Source organism: Gavialis gangeticus, unplaced genomic scaffold (assembly GCF_001723915.1).
Source record: "Gavialis gangeticus isolate Ggan-Ray unplaced genomic scaffold, GavGan_comp1, whole genome shotgun sequence".
NCBI lineage: Eukaryota > Metazoa > Chordata > Crocodylia > Gavialidae > Gavialis > Gavialis gangeticus.
The window spans coordinates 24,591,866-24,609,057 of NW_017728996.1; the positions used below are offsets into that span (position 1 = coordinate 24,591,866).

General features: G+C 45.0%; 1 protein-coding gene and 1 long non-coding RNA gene across 3 annotated transcripts in view; one reads left to right on the plus strand and one right to left on the minus strand.

The window, feature by feature from the left end:
- Positions 1–1,573: 1,573 nt before the first annotated feature.
- Positions 1,574–5,559, plus strand: LOC109288366. Its single transcript, XR_002095117.1, has 3 exons — positions 1,574–2,424; positions 4,701–4,775; positions 4,997–5,559. It is a non-coding gene; the product is annotated as an uncharacterized LOC109288366 (long non-coding RNA).
- Positions 5,560–8,011: 2,452 nt separating this feature from the next.
- Positions 8,012–17,192, minus strand: part of GALK2 (galactokinase 2) — a 100,270-nt gene continuing 91,089 nt past the window's right edge. For both annotated transcript variants that reach the window (XM_019504166.1, XM_019504165.1), the window contains one exon: positions 8,012–8,548. In XM_019504166.1, the coding sequence (XP_019359711.1) occupies positions 8,341–8,548 (208 nt within the window). In that variant the 3' untranslated portion in view covers positions 8,012–8,340. The remainder of the gene's footprint in view (positions 8,549–17,192) is intronic.

Consider the following 17,192-nt stretch of genomic DNA (forward strand, 5'->3'; position numbering starts at 1 on the left):
GTGCTGCTCCCAGCCTTGTAGCCCCTGGGTCTTCTCCCAGACCCCATGAGAGGACTCTGTGGCACTGCTGCTTCTAGCTTTCTCTCACCCTCTGGTCTCTTCCCAGGCCCAGAGAAAGCTACTTCTGCTCTATGCTGCAGTCCCTCGCCTCAGAATCTTCCCTTTCTCTAGCTGCCTCTCCCCTTAGCTCCCTTCTGTTGGAAGCTTTGAACTTTCTGTGGCCAGCCAATTATCTGTATCAGCTAGCCCAGTCCTCCTAGGCAGCCTGTAATCACTTCTGACTGCCTGCAGCTGGGCTGTAGTCCTTGCCAGCCTGCAGAGTACTATAGCCTGATGTGTAGCAGCTTGCTCCAAGTCTCTCTAAGCCAGCAGCATGCTACAGGAACAAAAGTAGAACAATGCTTTTATTGCAGAGAACTTGGAAAGATCACAGCAGGTCAAAATGTTTTTGACACTATGGCTTCCTATTCAAAATCTCTGGTTTTATCTTATGAATCATGTGTAGGTGTCAGCATACCTAACAGTGGTAATGTTGAGTGATACCCTATAGTACCCTTAAATTAATCTCATGGCATGCAACCCAGGGTACCATGGCACCCTGGTTGAGAATTACAGGTCTAACTATATAGATTAGGGCTGCCAATTAATCACAGTTAATGTGCACGATTAATATGTTAATCGGTTCTTGAATTTTTTTACAGTGTTAATTGCGCACATGGTTTTGGAGTCCATGCCGGGGCTTCACTTCACCACCTCTGGGCCACCCAGTGGGACAACAGTGGCAGTTCAGAGGGCTGCAGTGCAACCTGGGGGTGGGCTCCAGGTGGCTGCAGTGGGGGAAGGGGTTAGATTGAGGCCCCCATAGTAAGGGATGGAGTGGGGAAGTGGCAAGTGCTGGCGTGAATGGGGCCCTGGGGTTGGGGCTGGGGCTGGGTCAGGGCGTGGCTCCCCACTACTGCACACACCCTTGGGAGGCATGGTGGGCACATACCCCCCAGATTTATGCTCAGGACAGAGGTGGGCTGCCCACTGTGAGCTGTGGCTCTGCGCCCTGCTGTTGTTGCCCCAGGAGTCGTGCAACACCATGTTGTGCCTCCTGCTGCTGGGTGGGCAGGGTGTGCAGTGTGGCCACGGGGCCCCATTGACCCCAGGACCTGCCCCTGCCCCACTCCCTCCCTCACTGTAGGGGCCTCGATCTCCCTCCCTGCCCTTCCCTTGCCCTCTGTCCCTCCTGCTCCACAAACTTACCTGCTGGGTGCTGTCTGTGTGTGTGTATCTGCCCCTCACTCCTAAGCCACAGCCCCACCAGCCCTGTTGCTACCCCTCACTCCTGACCCACAGTACCCCACATCCTGCCAGGGTGTGTGGGGACCCCCCTTCCTGGGCTCCAATCCCACACACACACCCACAGCTCCCTACACATACATAAATTCCCCCGCACACAGCCCCCCAACCAAATAAAGTACCTGCATAATTGTGCATAATTTTGAGTTCTTCTGTGCATAATTTTGAGTTTTTAGCTGTGCAATTAAATCGCAATTAATTGCGGCTAATTTTTTTAATAATGCAAGTAATCGCAATCACATTTTGTGATTGTTTGATATCCCTAATATAGACTTCATAAAACTGGAACATCATTCCCTGAAAACTGGTTTCTAACAAATTCCTAGAAACAGAGGGCTAAGATCAGGGATAGAGATGACAATTTGTTTTTGGTTTATGGGTAATATACTTTCAAAATCAAATTAAGAGGCAAGTCTGGCTCAAACACAAAAGCTGAAGTTGTAGGGTTCTGAATGGATGATTTGCTGCCTAGGCTTGACTGACAACCCAATACACAGGGGAATATCCTTCAATCTGGATTAGTAAAGGTGTATCACAGAAAACAATTTTCAGTTACGATACTTCATTCCCTCTGGTATTGTTGTCTATCCTGAGCCAGCCAACTATTAACTGGGTCTGAAACTGTTTTGAAATTAACATTTAATCTATAATGTAATATTCCACCTGATTTACAGCACAAATAATGCTAAATCTTAATCTGTGTTTGTCTTCTGATTTTTTAGTAGAAATCCTTTTTACAGCTCATTTCATTTGACCATCTCATAGATATGAGATATTTCATTCATATATATTTGTGATAAGTGTTAATTCAGTACTAATAACAGTTATAGTTCTGTTGTTATAGTGCTTCTTTTATGACAATGCAGATCTCAATTGACTGTTGTTTTGCCTGTGACTTTCCTTGGGTTTCCTTTATGTATGCTGATTGGGATTTAGCATACCAATTAATTTCCCCAAATGTCTGGAAACATAGAGCTTTTCACTTGACTGAAATGGCAGCACGCCAGTTGCTCCAACTTATCGAGATGTTATTAAAGAGAGACAGAGGCTCAGAAGGGAATTCCAGGAGGATTATACTGAGTAAGTTTAAAGCCGTTTGTAAAATACATAGGGGTTTTAGAGTGATACTATGCTATGGCTACTAGGGCCGTGGATAGGGGTTACATTTATAGTGAGATGTACAGTCTTTTAGCACCATAAACTATAACAGTATAGACATTCAAGTAGTTTCTTGCAGGGTAAAAAAGGCTGTTGCATGACACAACATTAGCTTCTTCCAACAGCAGTTTCTTAGCAGTGCAGCAAATTCTAGCACCACAGGTAATGCCTATACCACCATGCATAGCACCACAAAGCATGACTCAGTCCTCCAGCATCCGAGGACGCTTGGCTTCTCCACACCCCACTCCTTCTCCCTACATCTCCCAGTTTGAGGGAGTCTATCAATCATGAACTCTACTGCTCCTGGGAGGTGGAACTGGGTTCACAGGTCACTATACAGATTTGCTGGGTTTTTTTGGTGAACTGGATAAAATCATCCTGCCCAAAAAACAGCAGGATGAATCTACCTCCCAAACCCTGCTGCTGTACACAAAATATCCAGTCCTCTAATATCTTTGATATTATCTATAAGCCAAGTAAGGGCACCAAGCAAGAACTTGTGAGTGGTTGAGCTTGTGTGTGAGTTAGCTCTTGGCAACTGGGAAATGCCATAGCCAGGGTGAAGGGGAGACTCTTCAGCATCTTTGCTAAAGCACAAGGAGTGTCAGAGCTCGGTGGGCAATGGTATTTGAGGGCAGAATGGTGCAAGTGTGTTTAGTACAGTCACTGGCTGTTGTCATTTGGAATGCCCATCAGTGGGATGAAGGGGAGTCCCTGCAGCTGCCCTTCCTGAAGTGGAGGGAGTATCAGAGCCCTTCTCCCACTGATGATCTCCAATGGGCTGATGAGGCTAATGAATCACTGTGCAAGAACCTGCTGGATATACCTCCTGAACCACCTTTACCACTGGGCACTTGCCTAAGCCAAGCTGGTTGGTAAATCAGAGACCATGTGACCAGGGCCTCAGTCATGTCTGTGTGGTCATACACGGTGCTGTGCATCAGCCTTCACAGGGACTGAATGAGCACTTTGAAGAAGTGGTGGCAGGCTTTGACTCTGCCAGAAGTACAGTGGCACTGAACCTGTGGTGCTCTTGGATCAGAAGCCATTGCTTGCTGGAAGTGAAATTGATGAGCCTTTAGCAGTGGAAATGGACCAGGCATGTTGTGGCCCTGCATCCCTAGTGTGGGGGGAGGGAAGGCGAAAAGGAGGGAGGAGTCCTTCATGGGTGGTTCCCTGGACAGCCAGCCAGTCAGCACTTTCCTCCACACTTGGCTGTCCTCAGGAACCTCCAGAGACAGGGGCCTCTACAAAGCACACTGGGATCATGGCACACTGGGCCCACAGGCAGTATAGGCTTTCACCATGCTCTGTGGTGCTTCAGCTGATCAGGCATTTGGATGTCTGCAGATGCATTTCTTGCTATCTTTTCATGGTGCTGCAAATTTCCAGGAAATTCTTAGTGCTCTGAATGAACATCTGCCCATACTCTCTGACAGCAGATGAATGCCTGCCCAGACCCTACCATTCCTTCTGATGTTCTGTAAATAATTATTGCCTACTGAGTTAACACACATTGTAAATTTCAAAAACACGGTCCTGATACCCTCCCACTGAAGCAAATGATTCCAAAGGAGAAAAAAAGCAGTCCCACATTTACATGATGTAAAAACAATGAGCTGGAGAATAACTTGTCAGCAGAACTAAGATGATACAGAACATTAATATGGCTATTAAAAGCCTGGCACTATCTTCATTCTATATCCTTTTAGAAGGGCTCACAGTGCTTTTTTTAAAGCAAAGTACATGAAAGGAGTATGCTACATTGGATGCTTTTTCCAGAAAAGGGCAGAAAATGCTTTTTCTCAACTGTAGTCAGAAGAAACCTAAGACAATATATTATTTAAGAAATCACAAATCTAGGAAGCCTTACCACCTTGTTTGGAAAGCTGCAGGAGTCCCAGTACTTTAGGAACTTGCTTCCAGACCAAAGTCTTGCTTTAACTGTTTTGCAGCAGTATTACTGCTACTTGTTGCTTAACTATATACTGTTTGACATCACTCTGAAGGTGTTTAGTTTTTCTTTTACTACTTCTTCACAGGCAAAGCAAAGCTGCAATGTTGCTTCATTTTTCTTTATTTGGGAGGACTTTTTTTTTGTGACTGCCTAAAAATGCTTGAGTGCCTTTTTAAGTCTAAACTTTGAGTAGTTTGGATTTCTCGTTGAAGTATAATATTGAATTTTGGCTTTGCAGACAGCAGAACAAGCATAAAGAAGCAATTGAAGAAATAAAACAGCAAAGAAAAAAAACTGACCAGCAGTTTCAAAGGTTTGCATTTACCCTTTTAAATTACCTTAGGATTTCTCATTAGTTCCCCCATGAGCATTTTCATTTTCAATTACAGAGAGCACAATTCTGAAATGTAACATACCTTGATATTCCCTGAGAAACATGGCTTCACATTTGGGGATATTCAGAGACTACAAAGCATGTGCTGCTGGATTTAAACAAAAATGTTGCTAATAAAAACTGGTTTATTTTGTTCCTAGACTGATAGAGAACAAGTCCATGCACCCCACTGAACTAAGGCTCAGCACAGATATATTAATGAATGAATTGGTATGTATTTAAATGGATATAATACTAATTACAACCTATTTTCCTTCTGCAATAAAAATGATTTTCAGATGAATTGGGTGTATAATCTAGAATCAAGGTATTTCAAAAGCAGGATATGGATGGTTAAATGTACTCTGAGTTGAATATGCTTGTAAAGGGAGAATAAATAATAAGCATCTGCCAAACATAATGCCTGAGATGAGATAAGAGTGACATGGAGAATAAAAGCAAAGATAAGTCATTTGGAAATCAAAAGCCAAGTTCTTTCTTAGATTTCTGTGCCTGACCTGCAGATTTGGGAGATCCCTGCCTGCCATCCAGTGATTTTTACGTATCTGTTTGCAGATCTTGATGAAAATCTGCACATTTGCTCCATATTAGTAGCATGTAACCCATTAGCATACACAGGTAGTCATACAGGAGGCCTATATCAAGCTTAGAACCTTTCTGTGGAGGTTTGCTTTTCTAATTCTTATTGGCAGCCCTTAGCACTTTCCTTTCCTTTCACAACTAGATCTCTTTCCTCTTTTCTTCCTCCTCCACCTGCCTTATTCCCTGTCTGTCAGCCGATTTCCCTGATCTTTAGTGTTCTCTGTTTCACTTTCTTCTCTTTTTGCACCTCCCCTCCTCAAAAAAGCAGAGCTATTTTTCTGTTGGTGATACTGACATTATATATTCCCTGGGAGACTCCCCAAAAGGTCTGACACCCTGTGCTGGTGCTTGGCCATCTGCTGTGTTCATTTCTGGCACACGATCTACACCGAGTTAACAGGACTTGAGAAATCACTTTTGACCAAGATAGCCTGGGTAATGTACTGTCTATCTCTTCTGACATTCACACGTATCTCTAGAGAGTTGGGTACAGGGGAAAAGTCTTCCCCACCCTTCATGGTCCTGAAGCTGCAAGACCTCTGGTGAGGATCCACCACATTGGACCAGGGGATAAAAGTTATACACTGGTGGGTACAGCATCCCAAGGCTCCTTCCTCACCAGTCTGAGGAATGAGTGGGCCAGGCTGGTACATTCAAATCCAGGGCTGTGTGAAGCCACAGCCATTTTCCTTAGACAGGAGGTGGGATGCGATCTGCATGATTACTAGATTGTTATTACTATTGCAGCTCGGAGGCCCAGGTCTGGGGGAAGGACTCTTTTCCTAATCTATCTGGGTGAGACCTGCCCTATATCAAGCTTGGGTTTTATTTAAGTGCTTGTGTGAAAATTTTTCTCTCAATGGGCATTTAAAAAAAAATAACAAAAAAGTAAGTTCTGTAAATGGCCAAGAGGCCTCAAGCTCTTGTAGCATTTTTACTTGACAGATTTCTGCAAACACATATCAAGTTTAATAGATGACTTGTTTTTTAGTAGTCCAAGCACTATAATGTCCACTTGATCATTTGTAAGTGAGTTACAGGAAAGCACAGTTTCACGTGCTTTCAAAAATATTACAGATTCTGTTGAATCTTCCAAACATGCCACCTTTGCACTAAGATCAAGCAGGAGAAATGTAGCGTTCAAGGCAAATTTCTGAAAAAGTTACACAGTGCAAAATGAGTTCTGAATAGAGCGGCTCTCTTGCCTTCTGTTTATGGTACTTATGGTCATCTGCTTTGGTCAAGAAACCAAAAAGCCCATGGTTCAGTTTCTTCATATTGCAGTTGCCTCAATGTCTGTTAAATACATTCTGAAAAGCAGCTATAGTAAGCTCAGAGCTGGGCTGTCATTTCACCAATTAAAACAATGGGGTCTTGATGCTTGATTATAGCCTATAGGGTAGGGGTGGGCAATTACTTGGGCTGGAGGGCCACTTAGGAAGTTTTGGTGAGCTGTTGCGGGTTTATGTCAGTACCCCCCTCCTCACCACCCGCAACAGCTCACCAAAACTTCCTAAGTGGCCAGGGCATGCTTGGCTGGATGGATGAGATGGGGCTGCGGGTGGGTGGGGAACAGCATCCAGGAGCAGGACAGGCAGGCAAGGCCAGGCGGTGACAAGGATCAGGAATGCAAGGCAGTGACAGCATGGGGCCTGGGGCAGAGCTCCGATCCACTCCCTGCACAATGGATCATGACTGGCCCAACCTGGGATGAAGGCAGAGTGCATGCCCATGACCTGGCTTCTGCCCCAACACGGGTGCGCACAGGCAGCCGCAGTACAACGTGGCTGCAAGCAGCATGGCCAAGCAGTGTGGGGCGGCCTAATCCAGTCACAATGTCATCGGCCCCATGCTGTCACTGCCCCAGCCCCGGCTGCCTGTCCTGCTCCTGGACACTGATCCCCACCCACCCATGGCCTCATCCCATCCACTCAGATGAATGCACCTTGCCAGAGGGGGTCCCAGACTGGTTTCCATGTAGACCCCAACCACCCACTCTGTTCAGTGCCCCCAGCAGTGGGTGTGGGGCGGGTGGGCCAGGGTGCCTGGGAGGCAGAGCTGGGTCTGGCAGTGGCAACTAGAAGAAGCTGCCACTCTAGCAGAGTCTAGCCCCAGCCCCACTGCATATCTGGGAGTGGTGGGACCAGCTGCATGTGCCATGGCTCAGGCTGCCCCCACACAAGCCTGGGCCAGGCGGAGCCAAGAGACCTGCCACAGGCTGCATAAAATCCCTTTGCAGGCCGGATCTGGCCCACAGGCCATATTTTGCCCACCCCGATGTAGGTACTTATTCACTCTTATAGCAATAAATAATAGCACAAAGTTTCTTATTTAGATTGCAGAACATTAAAACTTCTATAGTAAATTCTGTGTAATTCAGTTTGGTCTTATTTTCATAGGAATCAACAATTAAAAAAAAATCCAGCAGCCTGATTCCAGTGCTAGAAGAAATGAATAAACCCCAGCATTAAAACAGGTCTGAGATAAGGGGTGACATATTATCTGGGTTTATGCAATGACACAGCTCAATTAACTTCCACTTACCCCTATGTTGGTAGAAAAGAAAGATTCACTAAGAAAAGTATGCATCTTTATTTTAATTGTCTGCCTTGTTCATTTCAATTTTTCAAATCACTGTGTTTCACCAAATCAATTAATACATGATACAATCCACAGAGAAATAAGCATTTAGGATACTATTAGTTGAGGAGAGATTTTTTAGGTTGGAAAATACATTGTAAAGCCTAAGAGAGCTCTTTTAATTGTTTCTTTAGAAATGTATCTTGATAATAGCAACTGCTCATTTTAATCTAAAACAGAAAAGGGATTAATTTACTGTGGCATGGGAAGTTCTGCCAGTTCCCAAATGCCCTACATAGTTTCTTTCAAATTTTGATGTTCTTTAGGCCTCGAGTAAAACCAAAGCTCCACCTCCAGGCTTGGTAGCAAACAGGCTATTATTCTCCAGCGCTAACCTTTGGTCATCAGTTTTGTAATAAGCTTGTTTCACATTTTTTAGGAAAGAAGTCAGCTTGTCAGTAGGCACCATTGACACAGTGCAGCCGCCCCATCCTGCTCCAGTCAGACGTGACCCTATGGCCCCAAACTGCCTAAAATAATAATAATAAAAAAACAATTTCAGGAATGATAAACCAAAATTCAAAAAGATAATGTTTCAGACATACAATGCCTACAGAGTGCATGTGAATGTAGGACTCAATATGCATGTTTTTCTTATTAAATTCAACAGCTGTGTAAGGCACACTTGTCTATGAGCAATTTCAGCTCTTTGCAGTGAATGATTTGGACAAAGATCTCCTGGCAGCTTGACCAATATAGTTGTTACCATGAACAGCAAAACTAAGCCTCTTTTAAATGCTTGGGGATCAGCTCTTTTATAGGCTAAAGCACAGCAGAGGAGAAAAAATATATTAGCAATATGACATGGCAAAAATAAAACAGGAGAATCTTTTGAATGAACTGTCCAAGCTTCATGCAAGCCACGTTCATGTCTGGCACAGGTAGCTTGCCATAGGTTTGCTCTTCTGAGGCAGAACTAAAATATTCTGAAGATTCATGGGCTTCTGCAGAACTGTATGCAGTGCCAGCAAGGAAACAAAGGGATACACAAAAATCCCCCAGAAAGTCAGATGGAGTCCCCATTCCCTAGCCCCTGTGTCATCTGCTGTGCCTTAAAAACGAAAATTAAGACTGTTCTTCTCATCTGTACACCTTGCCTTCAGCCAGATCCAAAAATAGGAGGATTATACCTTGTATTAGATTCCTCTTCTGACATGTCTAACCCAGCTTAGAGTAGAATGAACTGGGAAACATCAGAAAGCCTATTCTCAGGATGTCTCTAACCCAATTTATGGATCACTTATTTTGATATGCTTCTGCAACGAGGTGAATCTGTGAGGTTCCCCAGCCCTAGAATGTGGCTGTAAGCAGAGAAAATGGACATGATGTTAGTAACATCTCAAAGGATAAGGATCACTGATGTTGAATAATTTCTGGCCACTTTTCACATGCACAGCCTGTTAACATACTAGGATTTACTTCTTAACTCGGGTGCAGTTACTAGGGCTGTGTGAAACTTCAGGTGCTGATTCAATCCAAGAGGAGATTCTTTCCAATTCGGTGGCCGAATCTCCAAATCCAAATTGAATCAAGGGATCAGTTAAAAGGTCCAAATAGATTTGAAGCTCTCCAAATTGATTCGGAAAAGATTTGGAGAACTTCAACAATTCGGGCAGTCCCACCCCGCTCACTGCAGCAGGGAGCTGGACTCGGACTCCATGCTGCTAAGTAGGGGGCGGGGAAGGGGGGCTAGAGGATGGGGGAGAGGAAACCATGGGGGGACCCCTGCCAGGCCCCATCCCCTGCTCGCTCCCCCAGCGCCCCCCGTGGCTGCCCACCTGCCCCAGCTCCTGGTTGTTTAAAAAAAGCCCTTACTAACTGGGTGCTGCCAGGTGGGGGGATAATCCCTGCTGCCCCATGCTGCATGGGGGGGGCTCTGCTATGAGCTGTGACCCCCCACCTCCTCTCCCAGCCCCCGCCTATGACTGCCCCGCATGCCCCAGCTCCTGGCCTTTAAAAAAAAAAGAAAACAAACAAACCCTGGACTGACTGGCTCCTGTAGTGGCCTCGGGGCTTCTGGCAGAGTCCCCCAGGCAGTGGGGGGCACTGGGGGTCGCCTCCCCACCTGGCAGGAGCCGGTGAGCCCAGGGTTTTTTGTTTGTTTGTTTTTTAAAGGGCCGGGAACTGGGGCGGGCGGGGCAGCCATGGGGGGGCTGGGAGAGCAGGCAGGGGTCAGGGGGCTTGTGAGTGGGGACATTTTTTTTTTCAAAGGAGTTGGGAGCTGGGGCTAGGCAGGGCAGCCATTGAGAGCGGGTGGGGGATGGGGCCTTTCTGATTTGGAGATTCGGCTGATTCAGCAGCAGCCGAATCTCCAAATCAGATTTGGCTGAGTCGATTTGGGGCAGTGATTTGAATCACTGAATTGAATCACTGTCCCCCAAATTGGCTGAATCCAAATCCGAAGCAAATACTAGCCGCTTCGCACAGGCTTAGCAGTTACCTGTATGGTTCACTTTAAACATGCTCAATTGGAACATATGGGCAAGTCCTTTTTCCAACTAGAAGTGCTTTTCTGAATCTGGGCCCCATTATGAGTGTGCTAAAATCACAGAAAAGAGTCAGAGGGTTAGAAGGAACTCTAAGAGTCTGACCTCCTACATTATTTCCTATCGCTATTTGATTTGTTCTTGCTTGTGTGCACATTTGTCTTGTTCTGTGTTTTACACCCTCATCCTTGTGAGCAAGGATCTTAAAAGCAGGATCCAATCCAGCCAACAATGGAAAGACTGCCATTGATTTCATCAGACCCAATCCAGTGCCCTGAGACAGCTAAATCAACTGCTTGAATTCACTTGGCATGTTACTCCATATTTAAGTTTTATATTTCAGATAAAATGTTGGCTTTTGACTGTGGAAATCATTGAAATATCTTCAGAATTATTCTGAGCCTTTTTGGATTTCATACTTCTCTGCAGTCACATCAAATGTCTCTTTTTCCTTAGTCATTTCTTAAAATGTTATAAAATGTAATTTAAAAAGAAAATAGCAAGAGCCAAAGCCACTATGCACCAGGACTGCGTCAGCAGTGGATTAGACGCATCACAAGTGCCCTAGTTTTCAGAGAGGCTGAGCACCCGTGACTGCTGATGTGATTTTAAAATATATGCATTTGGGGTTCTTTTGGATTGTACTTGACTCACCCTTCACTACAAGGGCTATGACCTTCTTTTTTTTTTTAAATGAAGCTGAGAAACTCATATGCTGGGGCTTTAGGAAAATCACCAATCATGTATTAAGTTGCATGACTTGGCTGCTCTCTGATGATGTCTGGCTGATACTCAAAAGCACAAAAGGGATCTAGGAGCTTACATGTGAGTGATTTTCAATGGAACGTGTGCGCCTAAGAGTATGCCTTTGCCACAGTGGTAGCACGTCCTGGTTAGAACGTTTCCAAATGTGCACCCACCTACCTGCACCTGCTTTCATACTTTAAGCTAAAAATATGTGGGTGGAGCTGCCTTCAAGACTTCAACGTTCAGTGAGCTTGACAGGAGCGTCTGGGGACACCCCCAAAGTAGTCTCATTGGCACACTGCTAATGGAGTGTGCAAGCAGTTGCTAGGGGAAGAGGGATGTGCTCAGGCATATCCTGGCCCAGACATGCTGGTGTTGTAATATAGATATGCTCTAAATCTCTTCACATACTCCTTGTATTATATGTTCCATCTGTTTTAAAGATCTAATGGAGAAAATGGCCATTACTAAAATGAGATAGACAGAAAGTGCAAAAAATGTTGACTAACCAGTGGCTAAACTTTTCAGCCCTCCAAACCACAGCCAATATGGATCTCTTTTGTTCTTGGCAGGGAGCATATAGTAAAACATAAAGACTTAGGCAAAACTGAAAACATCTGGATATGTAGATTATTCTTTGCAGTTTATACATTGCAAGCAAGAGAATGCCACAGACATAGGCAATGCTATGGAATGTATTTTTGGAAAGATTTTTTTTTAATTACCTGGCAGCTGCATATGATTGTAAGTAAAGAATTTAAATTACAAAACAGTTGGTCTCAGCTTAGTCACATCAGCCAAACTTTTCAAAAACAGCTAGTAATTTTAGGTGCTTATATTTTGAGCATCCAATTTGAGATCCTTTGAGAGGGTCTTTTCCAAGACTGGATGCTCAGTGCTTTTGAAAATCAGGCCCCTGTAAAGCACCCACAAATGGAGGCATCAAAAATGCTAAGTCACTTTTGGCTATCAAATAAAAGTCTGTGTCAGTCAATTCTGACAATTAGCAGTAGGTAATAAAATACCTGTCAAAGCGCCCTCTATGCTTCAGGAATGTCAAACCACAAAGAAAATGAAGCATGTTAATATTTCCTAACTAAAATATATTCTGTGTAGAATAAAACTGGAATGACTAGTGAACAAATAACGCATTTGATTCATTTTAATTTCATATAATAAAATACTAGTCCCTTGCTTGCACCTAAGTGCCCCCTTCCTCTAGATTCTACAGGTACAGCCACACTTCAGGCTGCAGTGCACTGCAGAGCTGTAAGTAACCTCATTTACATATGGAGGCATTCTACCTCTGGCAGCAGAGGCCAAGGACAGACATGTATGTGCCCTTGTAGCACTACAAAAGTGAGGGCACAGACATGCACACTTCCTGCAGCACTATAAACATGGCAGAAATGTAACCAGCCTGTCTGCTCCCCAACTTGTCCACTCCCCTGGGACTGGGCTGTCAATAAATGCAGAACTGGGCTTGCCCACAGTGGACATAATTGTTGTGGGGGAGGAAGAGGGGGCTGCAGCTTTGCTCACCACAGATGAACTCTGTCCCAGGTCTGTGCTCACTGACAGCCTGATCCTGTAGGGCTATAGCTCTGCTCACTGTGCTCTGCAGGAGGCACAAGGCTGTCAGTGATCAGGTTCATTAACAGGCTTCCCTCCATCACTGCCTCCCCCACCCCACCATGGGTGGCAGGGAGCACAGGTGCAAGGCTGAGCAACGCCCTCTCACCCATGGCTGGAAAGCACAATGCAGAATGCCTTCACAGTGACTGGGTACCACTCCAGCTGAGAAGACAGACACCTTCACTATTAGAACTGGAGTCAAGCAAGCATGTGTGATTGCACCAGCACTCTTTTCCATTGATATCACAGCTATTCCACATCTCATTGCTGATAGATTTCCATCTGGAGTCAGCATCTAGTATCTCATGGACAGGTAACTGGTTGATGTTAAAGAGATTTGTTCTTCCATTACTGGTCTTCAATATGCTGGTGATTGTGTTGTGTGTGCCCAGCAGTTGAAGAGCTCCAGGTCATTCTTGATTGTTTCTGCGAAGTGTATGCAATGCTTGGACTCACTGTCAACTATATGAAAACCAAAATTTCCCCTACCTGGGTAGCCACCTTTCCCAAAAAGTAAAACATAGATGATATTCAACATTGGCTAAAAGCTGCCAGTGTTACCTTTGGATGTCTCCAAAATCGTGTCTTCAGTAATTATGACATCAGCCTGCAAACCAAACATCTCATCTACCAGGCTGTTATCATTCCTACCCTGTTGTATGGATGCAAATTTTGGATGATGTGCTGTAAACACCTAAAAGCCTTAAAATTTTACCATCAGCAATGTCTTTGAAAAATCCCCCTTATCAGTTGGGAGAACAGAAAAATGAAAGACAGCATTCTAGCTCAAGAAACCACCACCAGCATTGAAACCATGTTTATATCGCACCAGCTCTGTTGAACATAAGGATGCCTGACAACTGGCTTCTGAAACAGATCCTATACTCCTAATTCACCGACAGTCACCTCTCTAGAGATGGGCAAAAAAGGAGATTCCACCTTGAAGGCCAGTCTGAAGACATGTGACATTAATATCAATACCTGAGACACTTGAGCACTGAATCATCCCTGATGGCACTGTGATGTTACAAGGCATCAAACATTTTGAGCAAACTTGTCTTATTATGGAGGAGGACCAATGAGGGACACTAATAGGAAAAGCTGTGACCTGACACCACCAGGATCCTCTTCCTCCTCCCGTAACTTTTTGCCATGTCTGCAGTCAAATATACAGATCTCTGATCAGCCTCTTCAGTCTGTCCAATGGCAGGCTTTCACCCCCAAACCCCACCCCTATCTGGGGTAGAGGCTTATCTCTATCATTCTATTTTTTTTCAGTCTCTGGTGCTCATCGCCTTGTCTAAGTGGTTTTCTCTTTTTTCTCTTTCTTACTCTGTCTTCTGCACCACAACAGTTTTAGCACCTTGGCTAGTGGGCTGAAGTCCACCGCAACATCTTGCTGGACTCTCCCACATGTCCATGATCTCGCCTGTCATGACTTGTTGTTACAGGAGAAAATAGAATGCCAGGCTGTGTGGGTTTTGATGCTGTCGCTCTTGAAATCTGTCTTAGTGTAGTGAGGGCTCCACCAACCCCTACACCCTCGCCTGTTCCACTGGGTGTTAATCCAGTAGTCTAGACAAACTGCCTCCAAGCAGTACAAAATGCTCTGTAGGTCTCTAGGTCTGGCCAATCAATAGCCCTGATGGATCTGGTTGTATTTCACCTGGCTTAGAGCTCTGTACAGACCTGCCATTAATCCTAGTCAGTTCTTTTACTGGCCTATTGTCCCAATAGTTGTAATGCACTATCAGTCTGGGAGGACTTCCCTCTCATCCTAACGAAAAGAAGAATGAAAACAAACTGGTACTTTTCCTGGCCTTATATTCCTAACTTTATGTTACCTTTTTTCTTCAGCCCTGCTATTAGGGTCTTTATGGTACCTTCTAACTGCCCCGTGGCAGTGTGAGTTTCTCTTCGAGCTTTTCCTTCAGGGTTCTCTCCCTGGCAGCTCCCTCTGCAGAGCTGCTTCTCTTAAACCTGGTCTCTGTTGCTTGCTCAGTGCCTTCAGCTATCCCTGCCATCTCTCTGCCTGAATCAGCCACTTCCAGTTTCTGGTGTCCGTCTTTTGCCTGCCCTGGGTCTCCTTTTATCTTGGAGTTTCGGCTGACTCCCCCTCCCCTCCTGAAACACCGGGTGAAGAATGAGCCCTGCAGAGTTCTTTGCCATTCAGGTGGGACCAATTTACTTCCCTGGGGCTCTTCTCTTTCCTCACACAGCGATCTCTGGACTCACCAATGACGTTCTTATTTACTGGAAGATGATCCTCTTCATATGGAGGGACTGCCAACAACAATGTAGTGTTCTAGCTGAGAGATCTACATGTCTGTCTACATCTCTATACCGCTCTACTTTTGTTCTGCTATAAAAGCAGCATGTCTGTCCATGGCTAAGGAGTTCCATGCTTCTTAATCACACTGAGCTCCAGGTGGCCCTGGCTAGACTACTTCTGATACCTGAGCTAGTGTGGGTATCTCTGTACTATGCTGCAGCCTGCAGTGTGCCTATGCCTTCTGCTCCACAGCTCATTTTCTTTTCCCTACTGCTGTCTATTTGGTAATGTATTTGACTTAAAATACAGCAGTCCTTCATTTTAATATTTTCCTTCTGTCCTCTTCAGCAAGTTACAGAACTGGCTGCATGTGTCTAGTACTGGTCAAGATTGCAGCCAGAGTATTTTCATAACAAAGAATAGTGAAGGCCAGCAGCGTTGGGAGCCTTCAACCAGCAACCAGCAGTGTTGGGAGTCTTCTACTCTCTATATAAAGTGGTTATCAGTTCCCCTTTAGCTGCCTTGGCCAGCTACATTGGAATCGTCCCATTGTTTGAGTTGGTATAATAAGCTGATCCCATTATGCAGTCAGCCATAGCATAAACAATAAACAGCATGTGGCTAGTGTGTTAGATGCAGAGTTTTTTCTCTTATGAAGAAATAAAATTGTTATTAAACTACTATCAAACTGTAGTGGGTATCAATCCTTCCTCTGCTGCATCTCAAGTACCTGGCACAGGTTCATTGAATGGCACGATGAGAGATGATCCCTGATCCCAACAGTTGCACATCCTGCCATGTCACACGTGCATGGCAAAAGGTACAATTTTGGGATTGGGAATCAGATCCTAATTGTGCTATTACTACTTGCCAAAGCAGAGGGATCCCAGGATCACAATCTCAGACACACCCTGCACCATCAAGTTGAAAGCCGGGTGCTTTCAATGTGGTGGGAACTGGTGTAGTCCCGGGACTGGGACTGACAAACAGCCATTTCAAGACCTTGGTATAGTCCCAGAGCTGGGATTGATAATCAGATGGGACTACACTTGGGCCTTTCCCAGAGCACAATGCATTGGGATGTTAGAAAACCTTGCGTGCAGCTCAGCTGCACATGCAGTTTTTAAACATCCTGGTACATGGGGATCCAGGGTCCTTGTGGCTGGGATGTGTCAAGTACTTCGGTATGCAGGTCTCTGGGAGTTGTAGCGCAAGGTAGTCAATCTTCTGGATTGTGGGGAGCCCTGTGACTCCCCATGATCTGGCACCTCAGCCCATCTGATGAAGTCCCCTTGAATTAGCACTCTGAAAACAGCAGGGTACAACCCCATGAAGGGCTGCACCATATGGCTGTCAGCCTGCTGGCACGGGGGAGCTGACAGCCAAGCCTTGCCATGCAGCTGGCTTCAGGCTGCATGGTGGAGACCCTACCACATGTTTAATTTAAGGCACAATGGAAACCAGCCACAAAAATATTACACATTTTTGTGGGATAATTTTGTGGTTGGTTTTCTGTTTTGAACATGTGGCAGATTACTATTTAGGATGTGATTATCAGGTTAAGAACATCTTCAGTGTAATGTCTGCCAGGGACCTTAGGAACACATAATTCATACATGAAAGAATCTTTTAAGTGTTCTAAAGTTTTTAATTAGATTCCTGGAGTTGTGAGTTTTTGTCTGCCTGGAAAGCACCTTGAACATAATAGAGGCTGTCATAAAAAAATAATTATGTTCATTAACATATATAAGGAGAGAGAAATAGTTAGTGATAGTCTGAAGTTAGGCAGAAGGCAAAACATGCTGGCATCTTCCGGGGTGCAGCCCCTGGACTGGATGCGGCCCTCCAGGCCATTCTATCCGGCCTGCGGGGCCCCCAAAAATTGAGAAAATGAATACTTATCTGCCCCTGGCTGCCTGTCATGTGGCCCTCAATGGCTTCCCAAAACTCAGTAAGCAGCCCTCTGCCCAAAAT